This window comes from Notolepis coatsorum, assembly GCF_963971535.1.
Source record: "Notolepis coatsorum genome assembly, chromosome: 11".
Classification (NCBI taxonomy): domain Eukaryota; kingdom Metazoa; phylum Chordata; class Actinopteri; order Aulopiformes; family Paralepididae; genus Notolepis; species Notolepis coatsorum.
The window spans coordinates 54219733-54236509 of NC_140175.1; the positions used below are offsets into that span (position 1 = coordinate 54219733).

Sequence of the window (16777 nt, forward strand, 5' to 3'; positions counted from 1 at the left end):
TTAGAAGTATTAGAGGTATTTGTACAAACCAAATCTTAATTTGTAATGGATTAGTTACCATTTTATTATCACTCACTCACTTTCAGTAACATCTATCCCCTCAGTAACATCTATCCTTTCAGTAACATCTCATTTATACCTACCTACTGCTTTCACTGTCTACACCTGCCCTACACTGTAATCATAATAATCTTTATACCAACCTCATACTATAGCCTACCCATATACTCTGTATGATAGCATGCACAACAGTGCTGTATATACTGCATATATACATTTATATTTTAATATTTACAGCATATATATATATATATATAATTATCCATATCTGTCTGAATGTACCTGCATATAATCCTTCTATATACCTACTTATACATTTATATAACCCATATAAGTCTGTATGATAGCATGTACAATAATGCTGTATATACTGTATATATATTTATTCTTACCGTGTATATATATATACACAGTATATATCCACATCTGTCTGTACATACCTGCACATAATCATTTTACATAATTTTGTCGATACTATATCTATATCTGTACATATCCCTTACCTACTCTTACTACTAGTAATGCTGCTGGCCAGTATGGCTACTACCATACTGTCCTTATACCTGTATCACTGTACATATTAATATTACAACTCTGTGTACATACATCTGATTAGCACTACACCCAGGCCAGTAGTACTAGTAATTTATACATTGTATACCCAGTTTAATCACCTGTACATTGTATATCACTATTGCACTTTACTGTTATATTTGCACTCTAGTTGGATGCCAAATGTATTTTTGTTGTACTGTACTTGTGCTGTATATTGAGAACACATTTTAATCTAATCTAATCTAATCTAAGATAATGTGGTTAAATCAAAACCCAATGAAAATCAATACACATCTTGAATGGAAAGAGCCAGATAAGAGATGGGGAATGAACTCTGGGACACTTAATCCCCCTTACAAGAGCCTTTTCAGTCCATACTAAAGCCATGCTCAACAATCAGCTGCTCTATAATTCACTGGTGTACTTAACCATGAATAATACATCCGCCAGGCAGGGAGATGTGTGTCTGTGATGCCAGGAAAAGCCACAGGGTACTAGGTTCCCTATGCCTAGGGCAACCTCTTGCTTTACCCGAGTCCACATTAAAGGGATAGTTCTGATTTTTAAAACCCTAGCCTTGTTTCTTTCTTACCAATGATGATGTTGATTGGTAAGAGTCCTTTCTCAGCACAATCCAGGCTGTTCCTCATACTAGCTCCAGATAGTTAGCCACAAACCAATGCAAAGTCAATGGGGTCAAGCTACTGTCTATAGAAGCTGACTGATCAGTCAATCTTTACTGTCTATTCAGCTTGTACAGATAGGAGCTTGACCCCATTGAGTTTGCATTGGCTTATGGCTAACTATCCAGAGCCAGTATGAAGAGCAGCTTGGATTGTGCTGAGAAAGGATTCTGCCAATGAGACACATAATTATTTTTAAGTAATAGGACAAATCTGAACTATCCCTTTAACCTATTGGTTTACCTAAATCTGCATTAACACAGCATTAGTTTAGTTTTTAGCTCACACAGTGCACTGTATCGTGATTGCTGTCAATCAAGTACTAATCTCTGCTACTGAAGCAGCAACTTTTTAAAGTGCGTGTGTGGATGTAGTTTAAGTGTTTTTCTCCCTGACCAGATAACGGATAATATGAATTAGTGTTAGGCATTACAGACAGGAGCTTGTCCCCATTGAATTTACATTAGTGTGTAGCTAACTAGCCAGAGCTGTGGGTGTCCACTGTCCAGTATGAAGAACAGCATGGATTGTGCTGCGAAATAACTCTATATCGACAACATCATTGGCAAGAAGGGAATTGTCAGAATTGGGGGGGGGGAATCTTTACCTCTTCCACCCGACGGGACCGGTACCGGTCCCAAAATGACATCTCGTCATAAATCAATATTTTTCAGACTGTTGTATAAAAGTAGCGATTTCAATTTCAAACGTATTCAAGTATTAACATCATAAACATGTCACAACAGCATGTAGAATGTATATCATCATCAATACGTTAGTTTAGCAATAGGTTAAAAGTGTCATTAGATAGATTTAACTTTTCGATTTGGTCAAGTCTATTTCGCGAGGGCGACCATTTTGGATATTTTGAACCATGGGAATTGTAGTCTTTTTGCTGCCATTTTGTAGCAGACTTCCACAGGTCTGGTTCTGCGTTGAACACACTTCCTGGAAGATTCTATGGGGTTCAAGGTTCAGAGTTCTGTATGAATTATTTCAATAACTGTTATTATTCGGGATAATAAGCCACAAAAGGTAAAGTTTTTGACAAATATTGAAATGCTTTCAAGTTTATCTTCCCTATTGTTAACATGTAGGAACAATCTAAAATTAGTTTCAAAACGGTTGCACTGTGGGGAAAATAAAAAAGTACAGTAGATTACAGTAGGTTTCATTATCTGTTCTTATGCACGCCTGGTGATACTAAATCCAAATTGAACTCGGGCATTTGAAAGATAATATATGTATATATATTAGGGCTGTCAGTTTATCGCGTTAATTAGATTAATTAATTACACAGCAAATTATCGCGTTATGAAAATTAACTCAAAATTAATTACAAAAAAAAAGAAAAAAAATTATAATTTTCTTTTTTTATCTCATTCATTCCATAAGAATGTAGAATACACATTTACAGCATTTTTTTTTAATATGGTCCATTTGCATGTTCTTGGTATCTGATTCTAGGGACATCTATGGATCTCAGGGAATGTATTCCCAGTGTCAGAAATACTGTGGGCTAGATCCACAAAGAATGGATTGCACGGTGCAAGTTGCACCCTTACTTACAATTCATTATGAATTGAAAATGGGGGACCCTGATGTAAACAAGACGAAAGTCTTTCTCTGGTCTGCATCCCCTTAACAATTGTGTGTATTGAGCGGTACTGTATTGTACCCATTCTGCAATCTGTTAATAACATTTCTCATTCAATCAATCAATCTACACAGTGATTGATTGAATGAACATTTTATTTTGAGTAAATTGTAATGAACCAAATGAGAATATCAATAAAAATATTTTTATCTTTGACTGTGAATAACACCATGCTCAAATTCACCAGACCTGAAAAATCTAAGCAATTTAATAGATGGAAGATGATTAAACAGAAGGTTTTGTAGATACAGTACTGAATTCTGCCATCCGGACACATGCAATTTGAAATATGATTATAGAATATAGAATATCAGGCATACAATGGTTATGCGATTAAAATGCGATTAATTAGATTAATTAATTACAAATCCTGTAATTAATTAGATAAATTTTTTTAATTGCCTGACAGCACTAATATATATATAAATGTGCGAATTGGCTATAATAAGGTAATTTATAAGCCTCCTATTCTATATTCTATAATATTTCAAATTGCATTGGTCCGGATGGGAGAATTCAGTACTGTATCTACAGAACCTTCTGTTTAATCATCTTCCCTTTATTAATTACCTTAGATTGTTTGTACACATGATCTCAAGAAGGTACTGAAAGAGCCATACGGATAGTACATTACGGTAGATATTTAGATCACACAAATAGTCTGTTTGTAAGCAGTCAAACATTCAAATTCATGGACTTAATCAAATTCAAATCTGCACGAATTATGTTTCTGGCAATAAAAAACAAATTACCAAGCAACATTAAAAAAAATGTCACGGCTATAGAGAGTGTTTATAATTTTAGAGGGACATTAGCTTTAAAGCAACCTACGGTATGTACAACTCTTAAAAGTATGTGCATTGCAGTTTGTGGGGTATCACTCTGGAATGGTCTGGATGCGAATATAAAATTAAGCAAAAATATCAATACATTTAAAGGTAGCTATAAACAAGCACTTATGGACACATATAAGAGAGAGGAGCTTGAGCAGTAATGTGACCCTATTATTTTTTCTCATTTGGATATTTGGATATATAAAAAACTGTACTTTTATTTAATTTTTTATTATTTGTTATATTATTTTAATTTTTATTAAATTATAATGTCAAATATTGTAAGGAAGGGGCAGGGCTTGATAAGTTGTTTTACCTCCCCCTGTTCCTTCTCGAACACTTATTGTATGGAAATAGTCTTTGACTATTTACCTTTTTGTTTTTTAAACTTGTTTTATGTTTCTATGTTCGAGACAAATAAAAATCAAATCAAGAGCCTAGTAATAGACACAATATTTCTGACACTGTGAATACATTCCCTGAGGTCCATAGATGTCCCTAGATACCAAGAATATGCAAATGGTCCTTGTAGAAGTGGAGCAATATTCCATTTACCTAGGTATATATTTTAGGCGGATTTTCAGAAAATATTCCACGGGTGGAAGAGGTTAAAGTTACAGTATAGTGGGTAACCACTGGAATCGCAGAGCGATGAGATAACATGAGGGAAAACACAAGAACACCAGGATAAAAGAAATGTTGAAAGACCCCAAAAAATAACCACCACTGCCTAGCAGTTGAAAACAAACAAGGCACTACAGACAGAGAAAACCCTAGAAACAGGTACTCGAGACACTCCTCTACTACTGAGGGAAAACATAAAATGAACAAGCATCCGAACACAGGAAACCAAGCCTACTTAAAGGCACTGCACACCTGACACCAATCAGGTGGCAATCAAGCCCACACACCTGTCATGCTGCATGGCAATTAACTGGTGTCTGATGATTGACAGCTCACCAGAGAAAACGTAAGGTTATGTATATAACCAAGTTCTATTAATTCTGGTGACGCTCAGCGTCAGTCTGCACTGACTTCACTTCGTGCACGTGCACTGAATAAAAAATTCCACATGTACCTTTACATACCAACATTCGTCTGGCCACACCCCTATCCGCTTACCTTCATAAGCAGGTGTGTGGTCACCTACTCGCCTCCTTCCCAAACTTTCACCACAAGGCGAGATCAAGGGCCGCAGCTGCGTCCTGACGCTGAGCGTCACCAGAATTCATAGAACTTGGTTATATACATAACCTTACGTTCTATTTCATTCTGGCCTCCGCTGAGCGTCAGTCTGCACAAGAGGAGCTGAGCAGAAGCCAGAAGCTCGACAAATGTACCCCGCTGAGGCCCCCCACAACCATCAGACCGGGGAGGACCGAGCCCCCCGACCCTCCCTAATGGAGGGATACCCTCCCTATTGGAGGACGGGAGGGAGACGGATCCGACCTTGCGAAGAGGAACTCGAGCAACTCAACGCACAGGGTGAGCAGACCGTGGCTTGACCCCACGACTACGCACACACACAACCTGCATGCCACCAGGGAACAAACGGAAGGAACAACCCTCGTTACTGCCCCCAAAATCACGGGGTCAAGAACAAACTCAACCCTGTGGCAAGGCCGTAGCAGCAGAGCGCGAAGGAAGACCCAGACCAACTGAAGGGACTGGATCCCCTGGAAAAAGGGGGCCCGGAGAGGTCAATGACACCAGGCATCAAGACCCCACCAGGCGGTCACTTAGTGACACCGCCCCCCACATCGCCAGCGTATTCGGACAGGGCCCCTCCAAGAGTGGGCCCTTTCCCCCCATTAGTACGCCACCTGGCACACTGACCCTGAAACACAGGCAGTCAGCATGGCCGTAAAGCATTCAAAAGGTTAACCAACAGAAGCAGGCAGCGCACCGGGGAAACCAGGCAGCAGGCTGTAGACCCGAGCCTGGAGCACTGCGGACGAGACAGGCGCCAAAGGGGTCAACTGAAAACAGCCCCCCGGCGGAAGGGGCGTATGCTGGCATTGTTGCGCACCATGACAAAGCCTCCATCAAAAAAAAACCAACCAGAGGGGTCGAGGCAGAGAAGGCTGACACGATTGGCAGACGTCATGAACGTGCAGGGGCACACTCAACCGGGTAACCCGGGAGTCGACTCTGCTCCAACACACCAGGGAATCAAGCACCCTCTTGGTACCACATACGGTGGTTGTTCCTATAACCCCTCAAGAAAAACTCCAAAACACACCTGCGGGTATACACCAGCTATACCGCAGTACAAGTGTTTCAGTTTCCATAAAAGGGTTATCCCAGGCCTACGGTTTCAACGAAACATTACTTCGGACCGGGCCCGGCGGCTCGGGAAGCACACAGGGTTACCAGAGGAGGTCCAGAAGACCACCCCAACAGCCCCCTCTTCGCCATGCGTGAGAGAGGAGTGAAAGAAAGGAGAACCAGCCCCTTATGATAGTGTTAGGTACAACCTGTACCCAACAAAGGGTCTCCATAACGCCTAACCCTGTGACACCCGGGCCGACCCGACATTTTTCCCCCTGAAAAAAGCACAAGTCCCTCAGGGTACCAGAACAGCAGATCTGCGTCCCCGGCGGACAACGGGTTAACTGACCTGGACCAGCGCGACCAGAACCAGTCCCGTGCCCTAACCACGCCGACATGCCCACTCCAGGAGAGGGGGTAGGTATGCGTGTCGATCTAAAACATGAAAAGAGGGCGCCACCCAGACGGTCCCATTTGTACCGCGCTCAGTGGCCCACCCCAAGGGCGTGAGACCCCTCTACCTATGTTCTGATCTATTCCGTTAACATCCCCCAGATATGAACGAGAATTCATCGAGACAACCTAGTAAACTGGCGCTCGGAAGAGACAAAACTCCATCCCAGTTGCCCTATAAAAACGCTGTTTTAATAACGAGCAACCAAGGCATACTTAGCCCCCTGCGTGATTCTTAACAGAAACACCCAGATCCAGCACTATGTATGCATCGAGACCCAAACACATCAATGGATAGTCTAGCAAGACACCAGATATTGTTCCTCCAAGTCGCCTGGGAGAACAACACGGAGCCGTCGTGCTTCATGTTCTTTCCTCTTTTTATTTAAAAAAGAAAGAAACACAGACTGACATGAATCCCACGTGACGCAGCTGAGGGTAATTTTTTTTAACATTTTTACATCCCGCCACCCTCGCCACAGGGAGGAGACGGAAATCCCCAGAGAGACTTCCCACGCAAGCTGTATAGATTGAAAAGAATATATTGCAACATTGAGCTATGTAACACTTGGGTTAGAGCTCTCCGAGGAGGAGGCACTGAACCAATACACACTCAATAATCGAATTGAATCGAATACACACACAATAGAGCAGAACTCCTTTTTTTGAAGTTCTATTCACCTTGACAATCTGAGGAGGAGGCTCTGAACTCTGAGGAGGCTCCCTCACTGGGAAGGAGAGTCCGAACTCACAGAAGGCACTTCTCCCTGAGGAGGAGCTTTGTGAGGAGGAGCTCTGACAACTCCCTGAAACAGATCGATAACATGGACCTGAACAACCCACGGAAGTCTTACCAATAGAGACGCGCTCAGTGACGTACTCTATGGCGGGGGAATTTCCGCGGTGCACACGCCCCCAATCTTCCTGGGCGTGGGACCAGGAAACTCCCCCCCCCCCCCCCCCCCCTACCCTGTAACGTGCCGAACAGCAACGTGACAGGAACCTTGAAGGACAGGTGGTTTTAACCCCTGACCAAGCAGAAAAGGGGAGGAAAGGATTACCAGTTCACCCCTTTACGACCCCTCACCCATGATACGATATAATGACAAGTAGAGCATGACACAGTCATAGCATGCTACATGAAGCATCTAACAGCCTCACATAGCTCATGCGCTAACCTGCTACCTGAGTTTTACTAAGGAAAAACACAGAACAGAGAGGGCCCCTTTAAGAGCCCCGGTCCAGACTTGTGCTTCTGTGGGCCAACCCTAACCCAGTTGTAGATCACAAGACACACACAACCCTTCATCACAACAAAAAATGGCAAAAGTACACTCTTACTACAGAGGAACGCCGTTTTTCATAACGAGAGAAGACAGAAGTCCTCGATTATGTAATGGCCACAGATCTTGCTAAGCACACATGATAAGTGACCAAACAACCTTTTCTTTAGGAAAAAATAGTTTCTCAAGCGGAAAGCACAACCCCAGCAATTAAGCTGAGGGTTACATCGTATCCCCACAAACACAGTGACACAATATATTGTAACCAAACATGTCTGAGAGGAGGGGGGGGAAGCCCCAGGGAAACCGGGGGGTCACCCCTCCTATCTTACCCTTGATACGACCAAGGCGAACAGGCACCTCTGTTAATGTGTGAACATGCTGTTCATTGTCATCACAGGCTGAGAAAAAAGATTCATTCCTCAATCACATGTCACTAAGCATAGCTTTACAGGTTAAATAACCCTCTTAGTTGTGAGTTCACCCACGGTACAACGTTACATGAACACACATGTTCTCATCACAACCAAACCAGTTCATTTTTACACATGTAAAAAACAACGCTGATTTACTACAGAGAGAAAAGCTATACCAGTGACAAGACAATTCACACACAACACGCGTCGTATCCTCAATGTATTGCAGCAACACATGTTTTGGAAACATCGTTATTACAAAACATTTAGAAGGGAAGAAAAGAAGAAGTGTTTAAAGTCCGGTCAGGAGTCAGGACTCCTACCTTCACCCTGAACGCAGGCAGAGAGAACAGCAACACTGGTTAACGGGACACCGAGTTGAACCCAGCATCTCCTGCGTTGGTGACGAGGGTATGTCCGCTACGCCACCCAGCCGCCGTTCTCCATGTTGACGAAGTCCTCGCCGGCACTGGCACCAGGGTGTAGGGTCGACTAACATCCTCTGTCAAAGATGACGTCGTAGTCAGAGTGTTAAAGGCATGTTATAGTCACAGTAACGTTTCAACAGTGTAGCATTAAGCTAACAGCCGTCCGACTGATAGCAACAAGCCAACGTTTACTAGCCTAGTGAACACAACGAGTTAGCGCCGCAGCTAACAGCTGACTGGCTAACAACAGTAGGCCACAACTAGCACGCCAGCTAAGCAGCTATCACCTGAACTGTACACAACGACATAACAAGCCACACTTCAGACAGGCCGCTGTCCAAGTCCCTCCCCATCTAGAGGGAAGAGAAAAAGAAATGTCAAACACAGTTTTCAACGGTGATTTACCAGACATACAGCGGAGCCGACACAAATTCTCATCCGGGCTGCAGCCGACTTGAGCATGGAACTCCCGATAATGAAGATCCTATGCCCACATTTCCTCGTTAGGGTGTACTTCCACATTTATGTGAAAGATGGGGCCTGCACGGGACAGAGAAGCATCCGCTTGTCCAGAGAATCCTGGGTTCACCAGGTCCCGGTCGCGGCCCACTAGGTTGACCATCATGGGCGTCAGACCAAGATCCTCCGTCCGCCGCTTAAGAAGCCGAGCAGAGGACCCCAGTCCGGGGTCGGCGTTCGTAAAATTGTCAGCTAACCCCCATAGCATAAACAGACAACCAGTGCTCGCAAGCAAAACAGTACTTACCCCACCCGGAAGCAACCGATTTCTCACAACAGCCGGTGCTTCCCACAGTCCAGCTGTATGACCGGCAATACCCATCCAGCCGCAGCAAGGAGGACTGCAGTCGGGGAGTATGTCAGCGGCGCGAGCCCCTAATACGAAAAAGCCGGTGGAGGTCAGAATGATCATCATCTTCCAGACACTCCAGTGACGAAGACAATATCGCCGTATTTTCTCGAAAATAGTGAGAGAGAAAATAAAGATATGATGTCAACGTATCTTCCCGTTCTTTTGTTTTCCAACTTTCTTCAACTAAACAACCTTGTCAAGTGTGGGTATCTACCGAAGGCACTTCCTTGTGGTGAAAGTGAAGAAGGAGGCGAGTAGGTGACCACACACCTGCTTATGAAGGTAAGCGGATAGGGGTGTGGCCAGACGAATGTTGGTATGTAAAGGTACATTGTGGAATTTTTTATTCAGTGCACGTGCACGAAGTGAAGTCAGTGCAGACTGACGCTGAGCGGAGGCCAGAATGAAATAGAACCCAAAATACATCTAAAGCACACAGGAATAAACTAAAACCAAACCCACATAGACTGTGATCCACCACAGGAAATAGGGCTAGGGGGTGAACATTTTGAACTATCCCTTTAAGGCGTCTTAGATGATTTCTTGAAGCCTTTTATTTATTTCTAAATGTTGATATGTGATTTATGTTATATGTCGGATGCTGCTTTTATAGTGAAACCACTGTACGTTATTGGACAATATAATATGTCTTATCTGATCTGATCTTATCATTATGGACCATCAGGAGATATATATATTTGTTTCTTTATCTTACAGGTATTTTATCTTATATTACAGGTATCTTATCTGATCATTATGGACCATCTGGAGAAACCCTGCCTACATCATCTTACAGGTATCTTATATTATGTTATGTTATGTTATCTTAACTTATATTATCTTATCTTACAGGTATCTTATCTTATCTTATATTACAGGTATATTATCTTATCTTATTGTATCTTACAGGTATCTTGTCTTATATTATCTTACAGGTATCTTATCTTATTGTATCTTACAGGTATCTTGTCTTATATTATCTTACAGGTATCTTATCTTATCTTATTGTATCTTACAGGTATCTTATCTTATCTTATTGTATCTTACAGGTATCTTGTCTTATATTATCTTACAGGTATCTTATCTTATTTCATCTTATCTTACAGGTATCCTATCTCATATTACAGGTATCCTATCTTATATTACAGGTATCCTATCTTATTTTACAGGTATCCTATCTTATCTTACAGGTATCCTATCTCATATTACAGGTATCCTATCTTATTTTACAGGTATCCTATCTTATTTTACAGGTACCTTATTTTATTGTATCTTATCTTATCTTATGTCACATGTATCTTGTCTTATCTTATCTTATCTAACATGTATCTTGTCTTATCTTATCTTACTGTATCTCACAGGTATCTTGTCTTATCTTATCTCACAGGTATCTTGTCTTATCTTATCTTATCTCACAGGTATCTTGTCTCATCTTATCGTATCTAGGGATGTTCGATATTGGCTTTTTTACCGATATCCGATATACCGATATTGTCCAACTCTTAATTTCCGATACCGATATCAACCGATACCGATATATGCTGGGTTTCCCCCCCAAAGAAACGGAATAAATTCAGGTAATTAATATTACATATCTCTTGTCATGGAATTAACACAACATTATGCATACTTTTGACAATACATAAAATAAGAATTTGTTCTTACTTGCTTGCCTGGGTAAATAAAGGTAATTATTTTTAAATCGATACCGATAATTTCCGATATTACATTTTAATGCCAATATCGGCCGATAATATCGGTAGGCCGATAATATCGGACATCCCTAATCGTATCGTATCATATCTTATCTTACAAGAATCTTGTCTTATATTATCTTATCTTATCTTACATGTATATTGTCTTATATTATCTTTTTTTTTTTTATATTTTTTTTTATTATTGCAGAACAAAAAGTTATTAAAAGTCAGTACTCAACACACAATGCATAATGAAACTTTCAGTAAAGGTGGTTATAATATATGCAAGTACAGAAACAGGTATCATATCTTATATTATCTTACAGGTATCTTGTCTTATATTATCTTACAGGTATCATATCTTATCTTATCTTACAGGTATCTTGTCTTATATTATCTTACAGGTATCTTATCTTATCTTATCTTACAGGTATCTTGTCTTATATTATCTTACAGGTATCTTATCTTATCTTATCTTATCTTACAGGTATCTTGACTTATCTTACCTTACAGGTATATTGTCTTATATTATCTTACAGGTATCTTATCTTATCTTATCCTATCTTACAGGTATCTTGTCTTATCTTATCTTAATGGACCACCAGGAGAAACCCACCTCTTTAATGTTCCTGTACAGCAGGTCGTTGTTTTTGTCAATGAATCCTGGGGGAACAAAGATATGAGTGCAATTATGTTGATGTAATGTATAATATATTGAACAATAGAGTTATGAATGTATAATATATTGAACAATAGCGTTATGAATGTGTATAATATATTGAACAATAGAGTTATTAATGTATAATAGATTGAACAATAGAGTTATGAAGGTAGAATAAATTGAACAATAGTTATTAATGTAGAATAGATTGAACAATAGAGTTGTGAATGTAGAATAGATTGAACAATAGAGTTATTCATGTAGAATAGATTGAACAATGGAGTTATGAATGTAGAATAGATTGAACAATAGCGTTATGAATGTAGAATATATTGAACAATAGAGTTATTAACACTTTCAGCGCCAGCCATTCTATCCATCCTTGTATTCAATGGGCCACCGCTTTAAAAGATAGGGATTTTTACTGTGTTGCGGTGTTTGCAGGGCTATATCTATATTCTATATTATAGCTATGGAGACAATACTATGGCTCATTTGACAGTAACTATCCCTTGTCCAACATATGAAAAAGAATAAAATGTTCATGTATACGTTCGCGTGTTATACCGTGGTGAATATTGTATAGTTTCAGAGTGATCCTGGCAAATTCCTGGTAACTGCGATATGTGAATTTTGCTAAAAGCGGTTGCGTTGCTCGCCTGGACGCGTGAATATTAAAGGCAACCAACTTGTGTTCAGCTTTTCTCTGATTGGCCGCGACCCCCCGCCCCCTTTTGCCGCTAGCCGGCAGCCAAGCGGCAGCCGTCCCACGTCCCAAATGAAATCCAAGGAGCAAGCGGCAGCGCGGGCAACCAACTTGTGTACCAACCAACTTGTGTTCAGCTGCGGCACAGTTATGAAATGCGCTGAACTAGAAAGCGTAACGTTATTATAAAATAAAATAAAATAAAAATAAAAATAAATTATGTTTCGCGTTTTTAAACAACCAACTACCAGATTCACTCGTCACTGTACATCACTTCTGAAGTATAAACAAAGCCCATACAATTTTTTAGATGAATGATTGTGGATATAATATAGAAAACACATCATTATGATATTGTCAGATGGCGCAAAATACAATGGTGAGTGAGAAATATATCTCCAGTGATAAAACCCAGTGCTCTATGTCTCTATGATACACAGCGTGGATGGGCTTTCAGAGGGAGAGGCATGCATGTACATAATTTCACCATAATCAAATACAGACATAATTGTGTGGCTTGACGCAGCAGCGGCGCACGGAAGCCGGGGACAAACCACCGCGTCGCCCCGCTGGCGCTTCAGCAGCCTCCACGGGCGAAATAACATATAACGTTACAGCGTACAGTTCCACACTGATGTACAGTGACACCCAGCAGAGTTTCTAGTTACAGTAGTGACGCGTGAATCGATAGTCCTAACAGTGTTTATTATTAAGAGTCAGATAGTCCGCACAGTGTTTATAGTCCTAACAGTGTTTATTAGTAAGAGTCAGATAGTCCTAACAGTGTTTATTATTAATTAACGTCATAAACCACATATCCGTTGTAGAAGCCCTTTAATGACAGCGCTCTCATATTTTGCGAATGCATAAACTATATCTTAAATTATGGCTATGTGTCTAATATGGCTGTCGCTTATCAATGACTTCGCGACAGCCATATTAGACACTCACTGTACATCAGTGTGGAACTGTACGCTGTAACGTTATATGTTATTTCGCCCGTGGAGGCTGCTGAAGCGCCAGCGGGGCGACGCGGTGGTTTGTCCCCGGCTTCCGTGCGCCGCCCGCGGCAGCTCCAGCAGCAGTAGCGGCCGTGCTCCGTTGTAGGAAGCCCTTCAATGACAGCGCTCTCATATTTTGCGAATGCATAAACTATATCTTAAATTATGGCTATGTGTCTAATATGGCTGTCGCTTATCAATGACTTCGCGACAGCCATATTAGACACTCACTGTACATCAGTGTGGAACTGTACGCTGTAACGTTATATGTTATTTCGCCCGTGGAGGCTGCTGAAGCGCCAGCGGGGCGACGCGGTGGTTTGTCCCCGGCTTCCGTGCGCCGCCCGCGGCAGCTCCAGCAGCAGCAGCGGCCGTGCTCCGTTGTAGGAAGCCCTTCAATGACAGCGCTCTCATATTTTGCGAATGCATAAACTATATCTTAAATTATGGCTATGTGTCTAATATGGCTGTCGCTTATCAATGACTTCGCGACAGCCATATTAGACACTCACTGTACATCAGTGTGGAACTGTACGCTGTAACGTTATATGTTATTTCGCCCGTGGAGGCTGCTGAAGCGCCAGCGGGGCGACGCGGTGGTTTGTCCCCGGCTTCCGTGCGCCGCCCGCGGCAGCTCCAGCAGCAGCAGCGGCCGTGCTCCGTTGTAGGAAGCCCTTCAATGACAGCGCTCTCATATTTTGCGAATGCATAAACTATATCTTAAATTATGGCTATGTGTCTAATATGGCTGTCGCTTATCAATGACTTCGCGACAGCCATATTAGACACATCGCCATAATTTAAGATATAGTTTATGCATTCGCAAATATGAGAGCTCTGTCATTGAAGTGGGTGGTGGCAGCGTTACTAACAGTAGCGATTTTTATTGTTTTGTCATGACCAAACATAATCCCAACATAGATAGGAGGTGTACTGTATGTCAAATGTCGGTCATGTGGTGGAAGAGTTTAGTACAGTCACACAACAGAACACCAGTGTTTCTAGTAGATATGTTTATTAATATAAATAAACACCTCTGTCTGAACTGGTTCGACCAGCGCGTTGGTTCGACCAGCGCGTCTGCCGCGTCTCTCAGCGGATAAGGGCGTGTGCTAGGGCGGTCACGTGGCCGTGTGGCCAATCAGAGAAACGCTGAACGAAAAGCTGAACACAAGTTGGTTGCCTTTAATATTCACGCGGCCCGGACGACATTAGATGTGACACACAGTGTGAAATAAGGTTTCAAAGGGTGGGCGATACTGCCACCTAGCAGGATGCGGCCGGTATTGCACTCTCGGGATCTCAGAATGATTTCCTATGGTAACACCGACGTCTGTGAGCCTGTAATGAATAAAGAAATCGAATAAAAAAAAAAATTGACAAAACTTGACTATACTCGGGTATGGCGCTCAACTGCTGGCGAGATAACCCGACTTTACTCGGGCATGGCGCCCAATGAGTTAATGTAGAATATATTGAACAATAGAGTTATGAATGTAGAATATATTGAACAATAGAGTTATGAATGTAGAATATATTGAACAATAGTGTTATGAATGGAGAATAGATTGAACAATAAAGTTATGAATGGTGAATAGATTGAAAAATATAGTTATGAATGGAGAATAGATTGAACAATATAGTTATGAATGGAGAATAGATTGAACAATAGAGTTATGAATGGAGAATAGATTGAACAATATAGTTATGAATGGAGAATAGATTGAACAATAGAGTTATGAATGGAGAATAGATTGAACAATAGAGTCCTTGTTGCACAGAATGTTTATGTGGTCCTCTTTCTTCCAGCATGGCTGCCTGTAACCATTGGTAACCACTTTCAAAAGGAAATGCTGATTTCTGTGCAGTGGTCGAGTAGGTAAAACACTGGAAAACCATTACTGTTCCACTATGACTTGTTTACAAGATCCAGTAATACAATTTATCATATATCAACACATAGCAGCCGCTGTCAACATTCTGTGAAAGGGTATTGATGAAGAGAGTTATGAGTAGACTGTCAGCATGGTATATCCATAATTTTCTGGTCACTACCATGATGAGAATACTATGATATTACCCTCTGTAATCATGGTCTAAATTGGATTATACAATGTGTATTATGTAATGACTTCCCACGGCAGTATCATGGTACATTATTTATACAGTGGCTGGTTCCAAACTGCCATTTTTATTATCCTCTAGCAGAACTTTAGGAAGCTCTTTCACCAACTACACGGTATGTAACCTTGCCAGCACAATGTAACAGTACTGTATGTAACCTCCCTAGCATAATGTAGCATAATGTAACAGTACTGTAGGTCACTTCCCCAGCATAATGTAACAGTATGTAACCTATCCAATACGATGTAGCAGTATGTAACCACCCCAGACTAATGTACAGTAACATAATGTAGCAGCTCTAACTCACCAACCACACAGTAGGTAACCTCCCCAGCATAATGTAGCATAATGTAGCAGCTCTAACTCACCAACCACACAGTAGGTAACCTCCCCAGCATAATGTAGCATAATGTAGCATCTCTAACTCACCGACCACACAGTAGGTAACCTCCCCAGCATAATGTAGCATAATGTAACAGCTCTAACTCACCAACCACACAGTATGTAACCTCCCCAGCATAATGTAACAGTCTGAAGTCTCCTCTCTCCAGTGTCTTCCTGGTTTTCTGGTCTGCCAATTTATGTCTACAGGGAGTACAAAAAAAAGAAAAGAGCACAAATTGGCACATACAGTACATCATGTTTTGTGCAGACCTTTCTCTTTCAAGTGATATAGCTGCAGGTATTAGATACAAGTAATGGAGTAAAAAGGATACATTCTTTAGAATGTAGTTCCACCCCTGCTATGGTGTGACAGAGACAGATCATGATTCATGCCCCACCCTCTCTTACTGTTGGTGAGGTCAACACATACAAGTATCTGTTAAAAATAAATTATATTGTATTGACCAAATTCTCTTTTTAGTTCAGGGTGTGTGAATAGTTTTGTACATGGTACTGTAAACCCATACATAGAAATGCTTATAAGAAATGTAGAATAACCATCCCTTATGAATAGTTAACACTTTAACTGCCACACACGAGATATCTCGGGTTTATTTTTATGTGGTTGAAAGCCACTCACGAGATTTCTCTGATTTTTTTTTTTTTTTTTTTGTGATCTGAAATCATATTGCAT

The 16777-nt window shown here is 41.2% G+C and overlaps 1 protein-coding gene across 1 annotated transcript in view; it reads right to left on the reverse strand.

Moving 5' to 3' along the window:
• The window catches only part of LOC311236664 (unconventional myosin-Ih-like), a 128774-nt gene that overhangs the window by 22758 nt on the left and 89239 nt on the right, over positions 1 to 16777 (reverse strand). Inside the window, exons 15-16 of the mRNA XM_084324374.1 lie at positions 16190 to 16284; positions 11824 to 11870 (exon numbers count right to left, since the gene is read on the reverse strand). Coding sequence (XP_084180500.1) covers positions 11824 to 11870; positions 16190 to 16284 — 142 coding nt within the window. The remainder of the gene's footprint in view (positions 1 to 11823; positions 11871 to 16189; positions 16285 to 16777) is intronic.